General features: G+C 52.2%; 2 protein-coding genes across 2 annotated transcripts in view; one reads left to right on the top strand and one right to left on the bottom strand.

The window, feature by feature from the left end:
• RAB37 (RAB37, member RAS oncogene family) overlaps positions 1-22664 on the top strand; it is a 67205-nt gene that overhangs the window by 12973 nt on the left and 31568 nt on the right. The window lies entirely within an intron of this gene.
• On the bottom strand, positions 472-21424 carry LOC127033075 (CMRF35-like molecule 1). The gene is made up of 9 exons (XM_050920881.1): positions 21313-21424; positions 18548-18646; positions 17822-18154; positions 11090-11440; positions 8239-8320; positions 6138-6250; positions 3237-3274; positions 2473-2607; positions 472-1667 (listed from the first exon to the last, which is right to left on the bottom strand). The coding sequence occupies exons 1-9, from the start codon at positions 21422-21424 to the stop codon at positions 1515-1517; spliced, it is 1416 nt and encodes a 471-aa protein (XP_050776838.1). The 3' UTR covers positions 472-1514.

Raw genomic sequence — 22664 nt, 5'->3', positions numbered from 1 at the left:
TAGATCATCAGGTCTGATCTTGTCTGCATCACAGGCCATCAGATGTCACCCAGTTACCCCTGATAACTTTTGTGTGGTTAAAGCAGATGGAACCAGACTGGCTGCCTGAAGACATCACACAATAGAGCCTCGACCTGGGTCGTCCTACTCAAGAGACGCACTAGAGATGCTACTGATTCCTGTTCTGCAAGTGCAAGTTGGAAGCCTCCTTGACCTGGGAGCTTGGCTGTGGGAACTACAGGCAAAGGATAGAGATGGATCAATAAGCCATCCAGCTCCCTAGCTATGAATTATTTACCAGCTCTTAGTGATATCATGGCCGTGAACTAGAACATGCATTAGTGCTGCCGGCCAACCCTATTGAAAAGGAATGTGTTCTGCACAGGCAAATGTTGGTCTTTCCCTGTCCCATGGTGCTGTGTTATCAGGAGCTCCCCATTAAAATGTCACTGCCCATTTAGCAACATAATGCGTGCAATGAAATAATGCAAAACTCTCTCCCATTTCCTGTCTTTCATCTGGTCTTGCCAACCCTCCCCTCCTAGGGCTGTTGTCTTCTCTCTTCAAGGCCTATCCCCCAACAATCATAGAATATCAGGGTTGGACTGGACCTCAGGAGGTAGCTAGTCCAACCCCCTGCTCAAAGCAGGACCAATACCCAACTAAATCATCCTAGCCAGGGCTTTGTCAAGCCAGGCCTTAAAAACCTCTAAAGAAGGAGATTCCATCACCTCCCTAGGTAATCCATTCCAGTGCTTCACCACCCTCCTAGTGACAGTTTTTCCTAATATCCTAACAATGTTGCATCGTCTCCACCAAGCTGGTGCCATTCCATGCTGCTTAATGTCTGAGGTCTTTCTCCTTTCTTCCATTAGGGGCCATTCTAATCAAAGTCCTGTCTGCCTTTTTGGGGAATGCTCCTGTCTAAGCATTGTCCCCAAATGCCCCGCATTCCACCCCTTGTCTTTCTGTGGTCCTGCTCCCATGGTGCTCCCTTATCTCTCTGAGCAGCTATGATGCATGCAGCCTCTTCACTGTCTCAGCAGAGCTGGGGGACGAAGATGTTACCACCACCATGCTCCCTGGGTCAGGATGAATCCCAAACCCAACCTCTCTTCCCTCAAATCCAGGAAACTGGAGCAGAACTACATGACTTGGACCCATCTCTGCAGAATCACATTTTCCCCCCACCCCTCCAGCTTTAACTTCATGAGAGAGTACAAGTGAGAACTGACGTACACATAAATAAACAAGACTGAGGAACTGATTTTTCTGCCTTTCCACAGCATTCCCCCCATTACACCACATCGTGTTCAGCTGCATCAAACCATTCTGGTGAGTCTCCCAGTTCAATATAGTTCCATCTGGCATTTTGCTTAATCTGGTTGGGACTCCATCAGCACCAGCTCATCTCAGGCAATTTCATTCCTTGCAACACTGCTCCAGGAGGTTGCAAATATTTCCTTTCCCTCCTTCCCTGTTGTTTTGTGGAAGTGCAATGTTCCAGAGGGAGCCTATTTCTTTTTCACTTCGCAATACTCAGTTTGTTCCCAAGGGCTGCTCAAGGGAGGCTGACTGGATGGCCTGTCCACGTTGATGTAGATTACCTGCTCATCCAGGATTGGATATTTCACTGTGGCGTAAGAAATATCTGTCAGTCCTGGAGCCTGAAATTTTAAAACAGCCTTGATCAGAGAAAAGAAATGGAGAGAGAGTCCGTAACTAGAACAGATGCTGAGGAACAGAAGCCCTCATACCCTGGCTGCTTTGTCTAAGTAACTCAATTGCTCTGAGTGGTGATGCAGAGCACACTCTTCCTAATACTCATGCCCATCCCTGTCTTGTGTGTGCAGATCTTTCTGCACCTTGCATAGTTTCTTTCTAAAAACTGGCACTGCATGGCAGTGAGTGACCCACACCCCTTCTGGGTGTGGTGCTCTGTTCCATCTAGAGGCACCGACACCACTTAGAGAGGAGATAAAATGAATCTGCTCTACAGCCCTAGCTAGCAGCTTTTAGCTCATGTGAAGCTTTTAGCTTTTAGCACTAGAGGCTCCTGCACTAAGCTCCAGAGGCCCCAGGTTTGATTCCACCCACTGGTGACCAGGTCTGTCGGCGTTACATGTGCAAAGCAGAACAAAGCAAAATCGGCCCTCTATGCTTTGACTTCAGTTGCTGTGCTGAATGGGAGGTGGTCCAAACTTTCCTAGACCGGATGGAGACTGAGCTCTTCTAAAGCCTCGAGAATCTGTTAGAACTTTTCTAGAGCCTTTCCAGAACACCTCTCTCTGCTAATGAAAGCAACCGGGTTCATTTGCAAAGCAACCGCTTTTGAAATGTGCTCGAGGAGATGTGAACGTTGCATGTAAGTGCTCTGGTGCAAGCCTCAGCTTGCGCTGTAAAACCCAAAAGCAAGATTTAAAAGGATCAGAAGAATCTTAGCATTTTAGAACTGAATTCCAGAATCCTTACTACAGCAGAATATTCCACCCTTTCTGGACTGGGCTCGGCCTGAGCGGAGTGGGGTGATGAGGCTGTGGTGTTGGATTTTCTAGATTTTGGTTTCACAGTTGCATAGGGAACATCACTTCCGGTGCTGGCAACAGCCTGAAAAAAAAAATAAACCCAGTCTGTGCTGGGGTTTCTGAGTTGGAGCTCTCTGCAGCAGCACCAGACACTCTCCAGGCCACTACTACTTCTGGGGTGATCCAAGGGCCCAGCCTACCTCTGTTATCTGTCCCCTGGTTTTCCCTCCCCTCTAATGCCTCCCTCCCTGAACATCTAGCAACAGTCTCACTGCTTTCTCCAGCCGTGCTCCTAGTGCTGACACTCCTAGTGCTTTTCAGCCAGAGATCTTCAAGCCCTTTGCAAATGGAACTAGTGTTCTTCCCATTTTACAGACTAGAAACAGAGAGATGGTGACTTACCCAGTGTTCCACAATGAGCTATTGGCAGATCCAGGAAGCCTGAGTCCAGCCAATGCTTTATGCACTAGATCACCTCTCTTATAACATGGGCACGTCCTGGCTGGGGGCCCCCCCTACAATGACCATTATCCTTCCCAGGGATTCAGCCTGTCCCTCACTCTGGATTCTCCTCTTATTTTAGCTCCAAGGAGTTGAATAACTGAGTTCTGTGCCCTCTTACTGGGACTTGAACTAAGCTGTTAAAGTCACTCTGGGGCCTGGAGAATCAACCCATTTATCAGAGTGCAGCACCCGTTCCCCCTCTCTTACCTCATTCACTGCTGCGCTAGGCCCAACGGCTCCAGCAGCTGAAAGGTAACAGATACTTATTACATGGACGTAACAGTGTTGGAAAGAGAAGATCTACAGAGGAGTGATGAGGGAGGTGGGCTCCTCTAGATCCTACATAAGGAGGGTGTAGCAGGGTGGTTACACCCCTCACCCCCACTCCTGCCCTGAAGTGCTTAAAACAATCCTGGGAGAAGGCTGTGGCAGGGAAAGCAAGCAACCTAGTAGCTGGGGAAGCAGCTGCAGCTGGGCCATGCCCCAATCAGGCCTCAGCTGGCCCTATATAAGAGGCTGGCAGCCAGGCACTCAACAGTCTCTCTCTGAACACAGAAAGAAAAGGACCTGGGTGCAGGGAGGGTAACCAGGTATCTGGAGTGGAGCAGGACTAGGGAAAGGCCAAGAGAGCTGGGATGCTCTGGCCTAGGAAAGCCCCAGGCTGCAGGTCTGGTAAGGCCTATTAAGTACTGGGTTGCAGGGGCAGCCCGTGGGTAGCCAGAGGCAGCAGATCCAAACCCCTTTGCCTGTGATGGGTGGCTTATACTGCAGCCTGCCCCAGTGGACAGGGGCTAGATGGAGACTGGGCAGTAGCCAAGACTGAGGCGAAGTGGGGATAGTGGGTGGGGGTTCCCCTGGAAGGGGGGAGACACAGAACTGTGGGGGTACTGCCAGGGGGCACCATGCAGTTAAAGGGGCAGTGGGGTTCTGGGAGGGACATGGCAGCCCAGCAGTAGTGGATCACCAGCCGGGAGAGGGTTCTCCAGAGGACTGGTGAGCTAATTCCTGAGGACAACCAGCAGGAGATGCCACAGGGTGAGTCCACCCTCTTAAAGAGGGATAAAATGCTGAAGCATTCAGCCCTTTGCCACGAGCATCACAATGTTGGTCTCTTTCTCCAGGGCTTAGGCCACACTGGCGCTTTACAGCGCTGCAACTTTCTTGCTCAGGGGTGTGAAAAAAACACCCCCCTGAGCGCTGCAAGATACACTGGCACTTTACAGCACTGTAAACAGCTAAAGCTGAACCCCATGAGGATGTGGAGTACGTGCAGCGCTGGGAGAGCTCTCTCCTGGCGCTGCAACCACATTCACACTTCAAAGCACGGCCGTGCTTTGAAGTTTGAAGTGTAGCCCTACCCTTAGTTCTGAGCTGTTAGCGCTTAGACTAGGCAGATGCAGGCAGGCCTCGGTGCAGACTTTTGGAAGGGACTTGGGATAGCTGCGATGAGGCACAGGGCATGTACCTGGAATTGGTGAGGAACTCACAGATGCAGCTTAGACCCTCCTGCCTTTCAAGAGAGGAGAAATGGATCTTCTCTGCTTCCACCCTTCCTGTGGTTGAGCTGCACCCTACAGGTCAGAACCACCACCTGCATCCCTGGAGCTTCTGAGTCTGTTTCACTTCCACAGCCCTCACCAGTGTAATAAGCACCAGTTTTACACCTAGATACCTCACCCACCAGAGGACAGCAGTTGCTGCTCCCGCTATGATTCTCTGCAGTTGCCTTTGCACCATGTCCAGTGGGCAAAGAGCAGATGGAAACAGTGAATAGGAAGGCAGGCTGAGGCCCTCTGTGGCATTGGGCATTGACTAGCCTTGACCCATAAACACAAATGAACTGCAGGCAAAGCTACTGGGCCAGATCTCCTCCTCTGGCATACGGGTGCAACCCTGGACAAGTGGAACATCCCTGGGAGAAGCAGGTGGCCTGCTGCTGTTTGCTCACTGGAAATCTCTGTACCAGGAGGGCAAAGTCAGGTGTGTGGGGTGTAGTCAGCTGCATATATCCCCTTGGGAGTGGTGGCTCAGCTCCCTAGCCATGACAATGGGGAAGCTGTTCCTTGTCTCTTTCTGGGGTGCATTATGTCGTCTGTCCAATAGTTTTAGTACCACACACACACACCTCAGCTTCCTCAGTCTCCATCTAATTGCTCCACTTGTGGCTGAGCAGGTGCCTTGGGTAACTTGGCTGTTGCTATTTTTGAAACTGCAATAAACCTCAGCTCTGACTAATCACTGACTCGGGGTGATGCAACCCTGAACATGAGAAAAGAGAGTGTGCATGTAAAATCAGAAAATAGGGCTTGATGTTGCAGGGGCTGAGCACTTTTGCACCATAGGACAAGGCATTTAGCCCATGCCTATGTACTGCAAGCATGTGGGTAGGCTCCTTGACTGGGCTGGAACTATTCACATACTGGAAAATGTGGCTGGCTGCTCACCACCTTGTAGGACTGACCCTGGAGTGGGGGGCAGAGACTGAGGTGAGAGTGGGTTTGTGCAATCAGAGAGGAGGAAGGGAGTTCTGCATAGGATTTTCTATTGTGCTTATCACTGTAGTAACCAAGTGCCTCCCATATGTTACTAGACTGAGCCTGGGGAAGAATTATTATTCCCAGGTTGCACACAAGGCCAGAACCCAGATGTCTCTAGTCCCTTAGCCAACCCCCCTTCCTTCATGCCAAGTTCAGCCACGGGAGAGAGATTTAGACCAAACTCAGATAAGATAAACTGCGTAATGGGACTCTGACTCCCATCCCTGATGCTGGGCCTGGGTGTTGCCCTTCCCTCTAGGAATCATGTCTCGCTAGGTGTCCCTATCGTGCTTAGCACAGTCTGGCTGTGGTATAAATAAGTGCAGTTCTGTTACACCACTTCCTTTGCACTGAACACAGAAATGGAAGAACTGGTTACTGAGGCAAAACTCCTGATTTGCAGGGGCTTCGTGGCAGACTAAGCAGTTAGGATCAGGGCTTCACAAAGCTTTATTGGCTAAGGGAGTAAGTGATGGTGGGCTGGGGGTGGGGGAGAGAAATGGGAGGAAGAGAAATGAAAGGAGGGCAGAGCCAGATGAGACCGGGGCAGCCCCCACCTTCAGCCTCTCACCCTTTTTCCTCTTCAGCATCATTCTTCTGGCCAGAAGCATGGCTCCGCTCAGTAATATAAGTAAAACCACCAGGAGCACTGGCAGCAGGAACACAGCACTGGTGAAAGGAGAACTGGAAGACAAAGGAGAAACATCTGAGCCACTGCCTACCTGTCTGGGAAGGGGATGGTGGAAATTCAGTCAGGAACAAAGCCAGCCCTGCCCTAGGTATTCGTGCAAATACACCTCTGTATAGTGGACTGCCAGCAGCCATTTACAGGCCATGCTGCTTCTCAGCCCCTCCCCTGTGCCATAACCCTCCCTGCTATAGGGATTGTTCACCCCCATCCCCAGGGATCTACAGCCACTCTCTGACCCAGAGAATGCCCATTGCCATTCCAACCTACCCAGTGCCAGAGAACCGCCCAGAGCCAGACTTGATACTGTCCAAATTCAGCCTACTGAGCATTTTGTCAGAGCTGAAACAAGTGATTGTCTCCTTTCATAAATACAGAAGCCCTTCCACTACCTTCTGTAGAAAGAGACCTCCACAAAACACAGCTAAAGCAGTGCTGTGACCCCCTGGGAACAATGCCCAGAATTACCCAGTCAGGGGTTATCTGCATGCAGAAGTTGCACTAATTTAACTTAAATTAATTCAAAAACTGATGCTGTTAAACCATTGCATGGCCTTGCGTGAAGGCTCCTCTATCAGTTGTTCAAACTGGTTATATGGGGTTTAGCATGGAGCTGATAATTTACTGACCCTGCTGAACTGCTCTAATCCAGTTTTAAATCCATGTAAGTGTCCACACACAAAGTTGCACCAGTTTAACTGAATTGGTACAAAAATGACCTCTTTAGGGGCTTGTCTACACTATGGCAGCTGCTGTTGTGCTGTCATTTAGACACTTGCTACAGTGATAGAAGAGTTTGTCCATTGTTGTAGTAAATCCACCCCCGCAAGAGGCAGGAGCTAGGTAGACAGACCAATTCTTCATTGACCTAGTGCTGTCTATACTAGGGCTTTGGTCGGCTTAATGACATCTCTCAGCAGTGTGAATTTTTTGCACCCCAGAGCAACATTACAAGGCTGACCTAAGCTTTGGTTTAAACCCGGCTTTGTCTGTGGACCAGCCCTCAGTTTCTAGACACAAGACAGCTAAAGGGAGCTCTTGGACCAGCTGGTGTTTTGGGTGAAAAGAGAGGCAGGGCCAGAGCAGGGAAACACTAAATGGGTTCTGTACAAAACGCTAGAAGCTCAGCAACCAAGACAATTTTATTTATTAGCACGTGTGCCAAGGGAGGTTTGATCTAATTAGGGAAGCAACTTGGCTAAATCACCAGCTCAAGGGGACGATTTAATTGACCAGCTGTAGCTACAGTTGGCGGGGAGGGAAGGCAGAGCCCCCAAGCTGGCAATATGAATGAGAGGGAACAACAGGCCAAGAGAAAAAAGAGGATTGGGCTGCTGCAGCCTTGTCTGTTTGGAGTGGTGAAAATGAGGCTGCTCTTTGAGGGAAGGTCTCGATCTCTCTTGGGAAGGGTGAGAAATAAGACGGCAGCTTCTTGTGTACTGAATTGTAAAGCGTTATTAGGGAAACCAATGGAGAAAGTGCAGTGAGGCAGAGTAAAGGTCTTGAGAAAGTCTGGGCTAGTGGCCTGACCACAGAACTGGCATCCAGGAACAGACGAGATCTCGTCCTAGCTCTGTCACAACAGTACATGCTGTGTGACCCTGTGGCAGTGTGTCTACCTCTCTGTGCTTTGTAGCTTTGACAGCAGGCCTGAGCCAGCAGAACTTGTGCAGTTCTCCCACTGGCTTTTGCAGTGGACTTGCACTCCCTCTGTGCCTGTGTAAATGATGCTGAGAGACAGTGCAGGGAAACAGTGCATCAGCCTGGCAGCGCAGGGTCACAAGCACCAGCAGGCGGGTGGGAACGGCTCTGATTTTGGATGTGCAAAATCCCCACGTGCAGGCACAAATCAGGCAGCGAGGTGCCCGGCCCCTCAGTCTGCATGGATGTGCCCGGCTCTGCCCCTGCAGACCACAACACGCATGCAAAGCTGGGCCTGGAAATTCAGCCCTGAACACCCCAGCATGTACGTAACTGCCCTTACCTTTTGGGGTGCTCAACTGTGTGTGCTGGGCCTGTTGCTGGGGAGAGAGATCCAGTGGTTACCATCACTGCAGTGGAAAGAGCTGAAAAGATAAGCCAGAAAACACAGTGCTCTGAGGTCTTCAAAATGTCACTTCTCCATAGGCTGCTGTGTTCTTAGTCTCGACATTTCAAGTGAAAGATGCCAGCCTGCCCCTGCTGGAGCCTGGACCCCGGAGTGCCTCTTCACCCAGCGCGGCCAGAGCAAGCTTCCCCACTGCACTCCTAGGCATGAATGGAGCCAGCAGGCTCTAGGGCCAGTGCAGTTCTTGGCCTCTCACCTGAGCCTGCCACCGAGGGGGAGGATTAGCGCAGAGCATGAGTGTTAACTGGCACCCAGGGAGGTGACCGCTGGGCTCTAGCCTGTCACTAGCAAACGCACCGCACACAAGCGACCACACAACCCGGCAATGGGAGCCACTGCCCAGCAGTGGAAAGCAGGGCTCTGTAATGGAGCAAAAGCAAGGAGCTGGGTTGCGCCGCCTGGGAGTGAGCTGATCTCAGGGTGGGGACTGCATAGGGAGGGGGATTTTGCATGGGGTACGTATCATGGAGCTCCAGAGTTAAGGGTGACTGAGGGCCTTATGCACATTGAAGTTGGTGGGAGTGTATCCATAGACATCAATGGGCTTTGGATCAGGGCCTCAGAGCAGCACTAACCTCCCTCTATTCTGTACTCTAAGCACTGCCTGAAGTCTCCAGATTTAACGCACTCGCCCTGCGGGGACTATTCAATTTCCTATAATAGTTATTGGTCAAATATTTACCTCCCAGTGCACCTTGGCTTCCTGAGCCAGCCCAGAGTGGGGAGCCCTCAGGGACTAGCCCCTATTGCCTGGGGATCCAGCCGGATCCAAGAGACGTGCTGCAATGGAGCTAAGTATGCAGAGCAAGGTACCCAAGGTAGAGTGCGTCCCACTCCATGCTCCTTCCTGCTGCCCCTCTCCATCCCCCCCTCCAGTCGCTGCTTCTCCCCATCCCAGTCCCACATTCAGTAGGGGAGTCTCCCCTATAGTTGGCTGCATTGCCAGGAGTCCCTGCCTCCTCCTGCCCCCAGCCTCAGGTCAGCAGTGACAGGATTGCCTTCAGTGTGACGGGGAGGGTCTTGCAGCCCACTGCCGCTACTCCCCTCCTTTGGTGCTTGGAAGCCTCCAGCAGCACCTTGCTGGCCCTCCAATCACTAATTGTTGCTGCTAGAGTAGGTGCATGGGGCTGCCTGGGAGTAGGAGGTGTAGCCTGCACACATACGTACACTAACCCCTGGGCACCCACATCAGCTCACTTCTTCAGCCCCACAGACCCAAATACACAGGCTATTGCTGTACACTGGGGTTGAGTGACCAGGATGCTATCCTAGGGATAAGCTAGGGGCTATAAATAGCTGTCTGAGTCTCTCACCAGCACTCCCCAATCAAACACACTTGGGCTCCAGGCAGGGCCAGATAAATGCAGGGGTTTAGGGGCTGCAGCCCAGGGCCCTAGGCTAAGGGGGGACATGGGGCAGCAGGTCTCAGGCAGGCTTCCTACATGCCATGGCCCCACACTGCTCCTGGAAGTGGCCAGCTGCTGGCATGTCTCTGCAGCCCCTGGCAGGGGTGTGGCTCCGTGCGCTGCCCCTGCCACCAGTACTGTCCTCACAGCTCCCATTGGCCGGGAACTGAGCGCTTGTGGGCAGCGCACGTCGACATGCTGCTCCCCTCCCCATGTCAGCAGCAGGCTGCTTCCAGGAGTGGTGTGGAGCCATGGCATGCAGGCAGGCAGCCTGCCTGAGCCCTGCTGCACCGCTGGCCAGGAGTTGCCTGGGGTGAGCGCCTTCCAGCCGGAGCCTACACCTCTCACCCTCTCCTGCACCTCAACATAGGTGCAAACTCTGTGGGTGCTCCAGGGCTGGAGCAACCACGGGGAAAAATTGGTGGGTGCTCTGCACCCACTGGCAGCTTCCTGCCCCGCCTGCCCAGCTAACCTCTGCCTCCGCTGTATCTCCTCCCCATAGCACACTGCGTGTTCACTCCTCCCCCCCCCCCAGTTCCCAGTGCTTGTGCCACAAAACAGCTGTTTCATGTGGCTGCAAGGGAGGAGGGGGAACACAGAGTGCTCGGGGGAGAGGCAGGGCCGGGGTAGGCATTTGGGAAAGGGGTTACATTGGGGGCAGGGCAGGGAAAGGGTGGAGTCAGGGTAGGGGGGCACGAGCACTCACCGGCGCTGGGGAAAGTTGGCACCTCTGCCCTCCAACCGCCTGCCCCAGGCCAGAACCCCCTCCTGCACCCAAACTCCCTCCTAGAGCCTGTGCCCTTCACCCTCTCCTGCACCCCAAGACTCTGCCCCGGCCTGGAGCCCCCTCCTGCATCCAAACTCCCTCCCAGAGCCTGCACCCTTCCTGCACCCCAACCCCCTGCCCCAGGTCAGAATCCCTTCCTGCACCAAACTCCCTTCCAGAGCCTGCACCCTTCCTGAACCCCAACACTCTGCCCCAGCCTGGAGTCCCCTCCTGCACCCAAACTCCCTCCCAGAAAGAAACTAATAAAACAGCTGTTCTATGGTAAGAAATAAGCTATTTTGAATTAAATTTAACTATATTCTACATGTTTTAAGACTGAAATGTAACCAGAGAACAGCTTTATGTTAACTAAAAGGCAAGTTTAGTATAGCGTTAATAGCCCTCGATGCCATAATTGTGATAATTTTGTTTTAAATTAGGAAAAAGACTTGTATGCAGGAGCCACACAAAATTTCATAGCCCCAGGCCCACAGGAGAGTTAATCTGGCCCTGGCTCCAGGTTGCCATCAGTAAGTAGATCAGAGCAGAGACTCACCTGGGAGAACAGTCACATTAACAAGGGAATGAGGATCACTTCCACCTTTTATATTTATTCCACACCAGTAGATCCCAGCGTCTCCCAGAGTCAGGTTCTCCATAGTCACAGTGAATGTGCTCATGGTGTGATTGTCTGTGATGGAGACTCTGCCCCGTTTCACCTTGACCTCTGACTTTTCAGTCTCAACAACTTTGGAGCAGCTCTTCCACTGTGCACCTCTGCACCAGTATTTCTGAGATCCCTGATTTCTTTTACCATACTGACATGGTACAGACACAGTGCCCCCCGGGGGACTGCTCACCTCCCTAGGGGCAGTCAGTGCAGGGTCAGCCAGTGCAGAAAAATAGCCTGGAAAAACAAAGCAAATCTCAACACCCTGCTCCACACCCCCAAAGTGAGGGATATGGGACAGCAGCCCCAAATCAGCAGTATGGTCCCCAGGGTCTCATTCCCTGTGTCATGCTGAATACATGCCGTTCCATGCAACGCACTGGATGGCAGGATGCCAAGCAAGTACTCCCCAAGCATTTCTTGGGTTTCATTTGGCTCCGTGGGATTATCCACAAGACACTTAGCAGCATTACAGCTGAGTCACACAGCGTAAATTGCCAGCTGGAGAGTGGGAGATGCCTCCTTAGGTTCTCTCCACTCTGAAGTTGAGAGAGAGCAGCAGAGGGAGAGAAACTCCAGCGTGGGGTGACTGACCTTTCGGGCAAAGTGCTTCTGGTGTGAATGGAGGAATAAAAACCTCTTACCTGGAAGGAGAAGAATCACCCTGGTGAAGGGCACCTGCAACATCCCCATAACTGCCCCTTTCGCTCTTAATCTGTTTAACATCTTTTCTCTAACTGGCACCAAAAAGCAAACTCTGCTTTCCCCTGGGACCGCGACGTGCCCTCTGAAGGCTGCAAACCTGCCCTGTTGATGACACCCAAACACTTCTGCTTCCTTTTCCTTATCTGATGCCTCATTTCCTTTTGCTCTGTTCCTCTTCCCCCCACACACCCACGCACAACCATTTACAAGCAAGAAGGCAGAGAGGAAAGAAGGGGTGTCAGTGGCAAGCAACTGGTTCCAACTGGATTTGTGATGGAAGCTCCTGTCGGACACTGGCTTTGATTGCTCCTCTGTTATAGCGGTTTAACACACGCAACAATCAAGTTTTCTGCATCAATAACAGAACTTACCTTCCAGCAACTCTGTGGCCCTAGTGATCTGAGCACAGGAATGGGAGTCAGGAAATCCTGACACTGACTTGACTCTGTGGCCTGGGACAAGTCACTTCAACTGTAGGATGGGGGTACAATGTACTTACCTGTCTCTGTGGTGCTAAGAAGATAAACCCGTTAACGTTTGTACAGTGCTGCTGTGAAGACAGGAATCACCATATAGGTGCTAAGTGTTATGTATTGAGCTACCTTTCCTGTGTCTCACACCAGGTCATCAGACACTTGAGATCGCAGCTTTGCTGTTAACGGTTGATATTTATTACGTGTAAGGGATTTTAAAAATAGCCATTGGCTCTTTGAAATGTAGCGGTAGTGATTGGAAAATCATTTCTGTGCAGTTTTCTTTCAAATTAGGTGTGGGTTCAAACTAAACCCAAGATCCAGTGCCTTCCCCTTTCCAAACATTGGAGTGTGGGTGCGGGGAGGGAGAGAAACCTGGATCTGAATTCTGTAGTTGGCCCCTATGCTTGTAAAGGGCTGAGTCAAAACCCTCGATCTGGACACACACACCCCAAACCTTGTGGGTGCAAAATCTGGATCCATATGTTGTGTTCTCTAAGTAGCTGCTACGGAGGGAGCCTAATGGCCTGAGTGAGTAATGTCCCTCTGCACATTGGGGAATGTCACACATGTGAAAAGTTAATATTTGTGACTGTAGCAGTGGTGAGTTGTGATTGGTCAGTTGAACCCCAACAAGTGTTTGTCTCTACTCCCCAATTGGCTAGCTGGGTGAGATCCTGTGCATGTAAATATAAAATTTGGTTTATAAAAATGCTTTCCCAGAAAAACTGGGAAGTATGAATGCCCATGGAAAGTACCCAGCTAAGGAGCACGACCAGGGCTGGTGTGAGTTCATTGAAAAAGGCGACTGAATATACCTGGAACATCTGTAGTGGGTTTTATCTGCCCCCTAGAATTTTAGTCCTGGTGATGATGAACTGGAAGGAAAAAGCCCAGCTTGGCGCTCAGATCCCAGATTTGCAGGAGGGCCACAGCTAGAAAACTGACATCTTGGTGCTCGTAAAGGGAGAGCATTTGACCTGGAATCCCTGAGAGACCATCAAGGTGCCGGGTTTTTTCCAGCTGTTTTTCAGAGCAGAGTCACATTTTGATGGGGATCAGGAGCTCCAGGCAACATTCGCTGCTCTCTGCTACTGCTCTGCTCCTGTGCTGGTTAGAGCCTCTTGGCTCCTTCCCTGCAACCCTGGGAAGCTCCCAGTCCTGCTGGATCCCTTAGTCAACATGGAGCTGCAGTTGTGCCTCTGGTTCTTTTGAGCTGGTCTGGGGGAGTGAGCGGTGTGGCTGCCTGGGAGGTGTAAAACTCACCCAGACAATAAACTCTGACTCAGGCATGCCCACAGAGGCTGCCTCTTCCAGACCCACACATGTCCTGCTCCTGGCCCACTGCAACACCAGTAGGGGCGAGTCAGATCAGGAAATCACCTCTGAGAACAAGTAGGGATGTATGAACAACCTGCCCTCAAATGCCCGTCTCTCTTTCTTATTGTGATGGAGTAGGGGCTGTCTGTGTGGGGAATGGGAGAGCAGGGGAGGACTTTAGGGGATGGATGATACCAGAGCCTGTAATCTGAGCTAGGTAAGGGAGGGGAAAGGTCAACACCACATTCCCCCTGTCATAGTATGGTTTCATCATGTTCACATGGTACACCCGACGGTGATGTGCCCGGTTTGACAGCTCCACCACATAGTTTACCTCATTCAGTTGCTTGATAACCTTGAAGGGCCCTTCCCAGGCGGCCTGGAGTTTGTTTTTCCTCACGGGGATGAGAACCATCACCTGATCCCCGGTGGCGAAGGCACGGGCCCGTGCCATGCAGTCATACCAGACCTTCTGCCTCCTCTGGGCTCGAGCCAGATTCTCCCTGGCCAGGCCATGAGCTCGGCCAGTCTTTCCCGGAAGGTCAGGACATACTCCACCACTGACTCTCCCTCGGGAGCGGCCTTCCCCTCCCATTCGTCCCTCATCAGGTCTAGGGGCCCCCTTACCTGCCTTCCATACAACAGTTCGAAAGGTGAAAACCCGGTAGATTCCTGGGGTACCTCCCTGTACGCGAACAGCAAGTGAGGTAAGTACTTGTCCCAATCCTGCGGGTGCTGGTTCATAAATGTTTTTAGCATCATCTTCAGCGTCCCGTTGAACCTTTCCACCAGCCCGTTGATACGCTGAGGCCCAGTTGTGCTGGACCCCACATTTCTGCCATAAGGACCGGAGCAGGGCCGACATGAAGTTGGACCCCTGATCCGTTAAGACCTCCTTGGGGAACCCCACCTGGCTGAAAATTGTCAGCAGCGCATCTGCCACTGTGTCTGCTTCGATAGAGGACAAGGCCACCGCCTCGGGGTAGCGAGTGGCAAAATCCACCACCACCAGGATGTATTTCTTCCCTGACCAGGTCGTCTTGCTGAGGGGTCCCACTATGTCCATGGCCACCTTCTGGAAAGGTTCTTCTATGATGGGTAAAGGCCTCAAAGCCGCTTTCCCCTTGTCCCGGGCCTTTCCCACCCTCTGGCAGGGGTCACAGGATTGGCAGTACTGTCGGACCTGGGTAAAGACCCCAGGCCAGTAAAAGTTCTGTAGCAGCCTCTGCCTGGTGCGCCGGATTCCCTGGTGCCCTGCGAGAGGGATGTCATGGGCCAGGTACAGCAGCTTGTGATGAAACTTCAGGGGAATCACCAGCTGCCTCCTGATCCCCCATGACTCTACTTCCCCTGGGGGAGTCCATTCTCGGTATAGGAACCCCTTCTCCCACAGGAACCTCTCCTTGCAACCTCTCTTCATGATCTGTACTGCACTGAGGTCAGCCCGGTCCCTGGGCTTCTGCAAGGATGGATCTTTCTGCAACTCGGCCTGGAACTCAGCAGCTGGGACAGGGATGGGGACCGGCTCTCTCTTGCTGGCTGGGTCTGAGGCCGCAGCCTCTCTGAACCGTGCCCCTGGGCGTTCCCCGCTCCCTGGGTTAGGGTCCTGCACCTCGGGTCGAGTACCTTCCCCGTTGTTGGGGTGCAGTGCCCTTTGCCGACTCTGACTACGAGTCACGACCAGGACACTCTGGGTGTTACTAGGCCAGTCCTCGAGGTCCCCTCCCATTAACACGTCCGTGGGCAAATATCGGTGTACCCCCACATCCTTGGGGCCCTCCTTGGCCCCCCACTTCAGGTGTACCCTTGCCACGGGCACCTTGAATGGGGTCCCGCCCACGCCCATAAGGGTCAGGTAGGTGTCGGGCACCATCCGATCTGAGGCCACCACCTCGGGCCGGACCAGCGTCACCTCTGCGCCCGTGTCCCAGTACCCAGTGACCTTCCTCCCATCTACCTCCAGGGAAACAATGCACTCTTTCCGGAGGGGCAGCCCCGCGCCCACCCGGTAAACCAAAAACCCGGAGCCTGGAGCATCCACAGGTGGTATGTTGCCAGCCCCCCTTTCCTGGGAATGTAGCCCCTCCTCCGATTGGGTTTTTACCCAGTCCACCCTCTGCCGGTTGGGTCTGCTTGGTCTGTCCCTGAGCTTGGGCGCACTGGGCCTGTATGTGGCCTCGTTGACCACAGCGATAGCAGCCCATGTCTTGTGGGTCCCCTTCAGTGAGTCAGAGGGACCTGACGCTGGATGTTCCCCTTTTGGGGGGGTTCTCCATAGGCCCCCTTTGGGAGGTCCCATGATGACTCTTTCTCTGCGTTGAAGCAGGCCTGCTCCTTCGAGACTCCTCCCGGCCATCCCCTGCCCGACTGTCCACAAATTGGTCGGCCAGCTGGCCTGCGTGCTGTGGGTTCTCCGGCTTCTGGTCCATCAACCACAGCCTCAAGTTGGACGGGCACTGCTCGTACAGGTGCTCCAGTATGAATAGGTCAAGCAGGTCCTCTTTAGTTTGGGCCCCAGCTGTCCACTTGCGGGCATACCCCTGTGCCCAGTTGACCAGTTGTAGGTATGTGACTTCACGGGTTTTACGCTGGCTCCGGAACTTTTTCCGGTACATCTCAGGAGTCAGCCCAAACTCGCAGAGCAGGGCCTGTTTGAACAGTTCATAGTCCCCTGCCTCCGCCCCTTTCAGTCGGCTGTACACCTCCACGGCTGTGGAGTCCAGTAAGGGGTTGAGAACTGCGATCCTGTCTGCAGGGTCAACCCTGTGCAGCTCGCAGGCATTCTCAAAGGCCGTCAGGAAGGTATCTATGTCCTCCCCCTCCTTACGCCGGGGCAGCAAGTGCTTATCAAAGCTCTTTGTAGGCTTGGGTCCCCCCTCACTCACCGCAGCCGGGGCCTCACTTCTCCTCAGCTGGGCCAGGTCCAGCTCATGTTTACGCTGTTTCTCCTTCTCCTCCCACTCACGCTGGCGCTGGTTCTCCTCATGTTTACGCTGTTTCGCCTTCTCCTCCAGCTCTCGCCTCTTTAACTTGAGCTCCTCCCATTTCAGCTCCCTTTCATATTCCAGCCGCATCCGCTCCACGGATGCCGAGCGTCGCCGGGAGGATCCCCTGCTGGGGGGTGAGCTTCGCCGGGAGGATCCCCTGCTGGCCGGGGGTGTCACGGTGCCCTCGGTATACACTGGGCTCCTCCCCGCCCTTCCTCTACGCCTAGGAAGGGGGGGTCTCGGGAAGCCCTCGTCCGCCGGCTGACCACTTCCAGCGGGGACAGACACTGGTGCCTGCGCTGCATCTGCCCGGCTGCTTCCCTCAGCCCTCGTCCAGACTAACCCGCGGCATCGGCGGGTTAAAATCGATTGCTCGGGGATCGATATATCGCGTCTAGTCTGGACGCGGTGTATCGATCCCCGAGCGCGCTTACATCGATTCCGGAACTCCATCAACCCGAACGGAGTTCCGGAATCGACGCGGAGAGCCGCGGACATCGATGCCGCCCCGTCCAGACTGGTGAGTACCTCGATTTTAGAAATTCGACTTCAGCTACGTTATTCTCGTAGCTGAAGTTGCGTATCTAAAATCGATTTTAATTCCTAGTCTGGACGTGGCCTCAGAGACAGGGCTCTGTTCATTCATGCGGTCTCCCTGCTCCAGCTGGGCAATCAGCTGGTCCTTGGTGAGTCTCCCCGGGCGCAGCCCCCTCTGCTTGCACAGCTCCAGCAGGTCGCACTTGCGCAGCTTGGCATACATCTTCCTGCTGGCCACTCACAGGGCAGGGTGCTCACCGCTCCCCACGGTTTCCAGGGGGACCCCTAGTACACCAGCCCTTCTTGAGGTCACTACCTCTCTGCCAGGGTCGAGCTGCCGACTCCTCCGCCCCTGGGACCGCTCGCTGAAATCCCCCAGGGGACCCTGTTATTGCAAAGTCCTTCTCACTGGGCACACACTCCCAGGGGTTAATCACCCCTTTGTTTTACTTTTCCCCAGTCACTTACTAAAGGAAGCGCCGTCCACGGGGTGCAGTATCTCCCGCCGCTCCCCCACACTCCGTGACACTTACCCATCCCCCAGTCAACCTCACTAGCAATGAAGGAGCTGTGCAGAGATCTGAGCAGACACTCACCTGGGAGAACAGTCACCTTAACAGGAACTCCTGTATCGAATCCAAATTTGCTTATCCCACACCAGTAAATCCCAGCGTCTCCCAGCCTCAGGTTCTCCATGGTCACTGTGAATGTGCGCAGCCTGTGGTTGTCTCTGATGGAGATTCTGCCCCCCTTTGCCTCGGCCTCCGACCCTGTGGTCTCAACAGCTATGTGACAGGATCTCCAAACTGCTCCTCGGCACCAATATTTCCTATTTCTTTGATGCCATTCATGGTACTGACACAGCACAGACACCAACTCACCCAGGGGCCTGCTCACCTCCCCAGGGCCAGTCAGCCCAGAGGAGTAGCCTGAAAAACAAATCAGAAAGCAAAATGTGTCATTTCCTCTTCACTGAGTGGTTGAGAAGGCAGAATTGCAACTTGAACTCAACACCCCATGGGGCCCCATTCCCCAGCCGGTCCCTATCAGACCATGTGCTACCCACTAGAGGGGTGGGTCTCATTTGGCTCCCCAGGGGTTGTACTTGGGTGATTCCCATTAGTGTTAATGCTAAAGTTACCCAGCATAAATCCCCAGTAGAGAGCTGACAATAACCCCCCTCAGCCTCTCTCCTTTTGAAAAGCAAGTGAAGGAGACTGGATCTCAGTGGGTTTGTAGGTAGATTAGCCTTTCAGGCGGTCTCCTTGGTGTGACCGGATCACCTGCAAGGAAGGTGTCTGGTGTCTTCTAAAACCTCTCACCTGCAAGGTAGAGAATCACCCCAGCAAAGGACAGCTGCACTATCCTTCCAGTTGCTCCTCTCTCCCTAAAGCTCTGTGACACCTTTTCTTTAAAATGCTCTAAAAAGAGAGCCCTGGTTCCTTCCAGTCTGGGCCATTTCTCTCTCTCAGGTCTGCAAATCCTGCGTCTGCGGTAAGTGATACCCTGGCACTTCTGCTTTGTTCTTTCAGACAGTCACTTCCTGGGGCTCTGCTTCTGATCACAACCTGGCCAAGTTACAATCACGGGGGCAGAAACGCTAGATGAAATACAGGGGAAAGAATCACAGTGGAGAGGAAGAAAGGAGGGGAAGCAATCAGCTGCAATCTGGCTTCAGTTGGACAGTCTTGCAGGGCACCACTTTGGAGGACTGTTACTTAACACTGTGTGTACCTAAAACACCAGCCATGCCAAATGCTAATTGCCCATTCAGCTATGGTGGTTCACCTCTCTTTAATGGGTTATTAATGTATCATTAGCTTTGCCATCCTCACCTGCCCTTCGTTAGAGCAGGTGAGTCATTTTTGTGCTGCTTCTGGCAACATTCAGCAGAGAGGCAGTGTTGTCTAGTGGCTACAGTGCTGGGCTGGGACCTGAGTTCTGGTTCCACCCCTGACTTGCTGTGTGAAGTCACTTTGGCTCTTCCGTGGCAAGTGGAGCATGGATACAGGGGAGAACTGAGCCGGCTGACTCCTTTTGTGACCTTGGTCAAGTCACTTCATCTCAATGTTTCAGTTTCCCTAGCAGTAAAACGGGGGCTGAGAACAGTTACTGTCCTACCCCTGGGGAACAGGGAGGGAGGGGGATTGTGTGGCTAAGTCAGCAGACGATTGTGCGTGCTATGAAGATGGAATGCGCTGTATAATTGCCAAATATTATCACATGTTGAGTTGCTCTTCCTGTTTCTTGAGCTGTGTTGAAATGGCAGCTTTCTTGTTAACTACTTTTATTACACGAAAGGGTTTGGTTTTTTTTAATTGTTACTTTCTCTTTGCAATATAAGCGAAGTTCACAACGCAGCTTCCCTTTCGATTAGTGACAGGTTGGAAGCAAAACCTCAGTTCCAGCTCCCACTCTGACTTTTTGGAAGGGAATCTAATTCCAAATTGGGGGCCTTGCCCCTCCCTCTGTAATGGAGTGAACCACACATCTGGATCCAACCATCCTCAACATTTGAGAGAATGCAAAATCTAGGTTTGGATTCAGATCTGGATTTTATAGCATGGGGTCCATCTTTGCTTTAAACAGAGGCCAGAAAGAGAAAAATAAATGTAACCGGAGCATTTCGATCCTGAGGTTTTCTTCTGTCTTTTCCCCACCTTACACTCACTATTAGAGCTGAAAAATAATTGAAAAATGTGATGCACCTTTTCAGAGTAAACATGTCCTGCCTGTGGGTCCCATCCGGACGGTGCCTTTGGAGGGAGTTAACAGCTGGCAGCACTAGGGCTGGCTGCAAAACAAAAATTCCAGTTTGCGAAAAATGTCGAGGTTTCAACGTTTGTTTTTATTCTGCAACAGAATGAACTGGAGAGGTTATAAAGTGTATTTGCAATACAACTGGGCTGGAGTGTTGGGGGAGGGGCATTAGGGCACTCACTTGGGGCATGGGAGACACTAGCTTCCAGTTTCTGCTCTCCCTGATTCAGAGTTGCCTATTGGACAGAACGCTGGATGGGGACTCAGGAAAACTGGGTTCTATTGTTGGCACTGCCACTGGGCTGCTGGGTGACCTTTGGCAAGTCACTTCACTTTCCCATGCCTCAGTTCCCCCATCAGTAAAACAGGTATAATGCCACTGACCTCTTTTGTAAGGGGCTTTGAGATTGATGGATGAAAAGCGCTAGATAAGAGCTAGGTGGTGTCACTAATATCCAGTTTTGCTCTAAAAAGAGAGCATGTAAAACTGACACCTTCTTCCTTCCAGTGTCAGAGTTGTAGGTGCTGACTTTACGACAGAAATAAGGCTTTGTTTACTCCTGTTAGCCCTGCCAAGCCAGCACGGCTAAGGGGCAGGGGTGCTGGGGGTCTGGATTCTATTCCTCCTCCTGCATCATCACCAGAAATGAATGCTAAATTCCCATTACAGAGCCAATCGGTTACACCTATGCAAACCTATTTGTATATGAGGTTACCTGGATGTTGGATGGTTTAGCCCTTCAGGCAACAAACATAAAATAAAGGAATCACATGGGCAAAGTGGAGACCAAATAATTGTGTTTGCTGAATGTACATAAGATTAGAGGCCTAGCTATAGATAAACGCACTGCTGATCCAATAGGGCTCTGGTGTCTTCTAAAACAGAACATGGTGAGCATCATTAAAGGGCTCACAAACTACTTAAAGGTACACTACGCTATTATATACACTACATCAAGCATCACTGAGGATATAATCTGAAGATGATGGCATTGCATGGAGGTAAATTAGGGCTGACAGCGCTTTTATTACTGGTGATGATATGCAAGAAGGAGAGACTCTAGCCTGACTTTTGAATCCTAGGTTGAGTTTGCAGGGACTGCAGCTGGGGAAAAAAATATTGGAATAAACATGGATGCAAACATAGCACCCTGCATTTTTATGGGGTCACTTTCCAGAGTGGAACCGTGCTTTCAGGAAGTACATTGGCGAGAGTTAGAGAAAAGGAAGGACCCAGGGAGAGTGGATCAGTTTAAATGAGGGGCTCTGTTCATAACAGTTCTCAGGCCATGAGGTAGGAGTTTATTGTGGGACGGTGGCATCTCACTGAATCTGAAAGGAGAGAAGCTCAGGGAGCCATCATAATTCTCCATCTCTAGGGCTGGCTTCTGGGTAGCGCTGCTCTGTGCGGTTAATACGCGGGACTGGATGGTTTCCATGTTGGAACTTAGTTATTTCTGAGATCACTGAGAATTCACCCGGAGAGCCGTGCGGCATAGGCCCCACCACAGAGGCAGAGAGAGAGGAAGTCGGGCTCACCAGCTCCTCCGAGGGGGCTCTGTGTAGCAGGAGCCGTTATTTGCACATGAAAGCTGTTGACCAAATGTGGTGATCACATAGCTAGATGCGGTTGGATTTTCACAATGCTCTGTGCCCCTAAAGCCGAGGGAAAGAGGAACAGGAAGGTTCGGTGTAAGAGGGTAGTGGTCTCCTGGCTTCAGGGACTACTGGTGTATGAGCCCTGCTCAGCTCTTCCCTTCCCTCAGGAACAAAAGAGAGCTCTATACAGTGGCAGGATTGCAGCAGAACAGAGGTGTTAGGGACGTATTTCAAAGGGGGGGGAGGGAGGCTCCCTGGAGAATATTAGGATGTGAGGAGCTAGCGTGATCCTGAGAGACTCTTTACACATAGCATGTGTCCTAAGTCCTATGACACTCGCATCTTTTCTCACATATGATATGATCCAGCTCCCCTTAAAACTCTCATTGACTCCAATGGGCTGCAGCCCCGGGGGTCTGATCCAGCACCCATGGAAATCAATGGGAGTCCTTCCCTGAACTTCATTGTCACTGGCCCAGGCCCGTACTCGTGGCAAACGCACTCGCAGTATTGGTCCCAGGCAGTGCGATGCACTGACAAGGCTGAGCTGAAGTCCGTGGGAGCTGAGGGTGCTGGGGCCTCAGTTTCTACAGGTGCTGAGGCATTGTGCTGCTCAGCACTGCCAGCCCTAGGTGGTTTAGATGGCAAAGTCCCAAGAGGGATTTAGAGATTCAGGAGCCCAGCTCCTAATGACTTGCAGTGAGTCTCCTGAACCCTGTGATCCCAAGTGGTCTCTGGCCCCAAAGTGCTGGCTAAGGACTCTGAACAGAGCTTTCCATTTCCCTGGTGCTTGAGGGTTAATGACAGTTGGCTGGGTCAGATCCCCCCACCCTCAGCACTTGGGTGTTTGCTGCTACTTGGATCCCTCAGAGAAGCCGTGAGACTGATTCTCACGTACATTGGTGTAAATCAGGAGTAACTCTAAAGGAGTCATTAGAGTCAAGCTAGCATAAAGCCGGTGTGAGGGCAGAATCAGACCCTAGGAGCTAGATCTTTAGCTTGTGGAAATTGGCATCACTCCATTGACTTCAACAGAGCTGCAGCAATTTACACCAGCTCAGAATGTGTTCAGCGGGATCC

The sequence above is a fragment of the Gopherus flavomarginatus genome, chromosome 12 (assembly GCF_025201925.1).
Source record: "Gopherus flavomarginatus isolate rGopFla2 chromosome 12, rGopFla2.mat.asm, whole genome shotgun sequence".
Taxonomy (NCBI): domain Eukaryota; kingdom Metazoa; phylum Chordata; order Testudines; family Testudinidae; genus Gopherus; species Gopherus flavomarginatus.
This window is presented reverse-complemented; position numbering and strand designations above follow the sequence as displayed.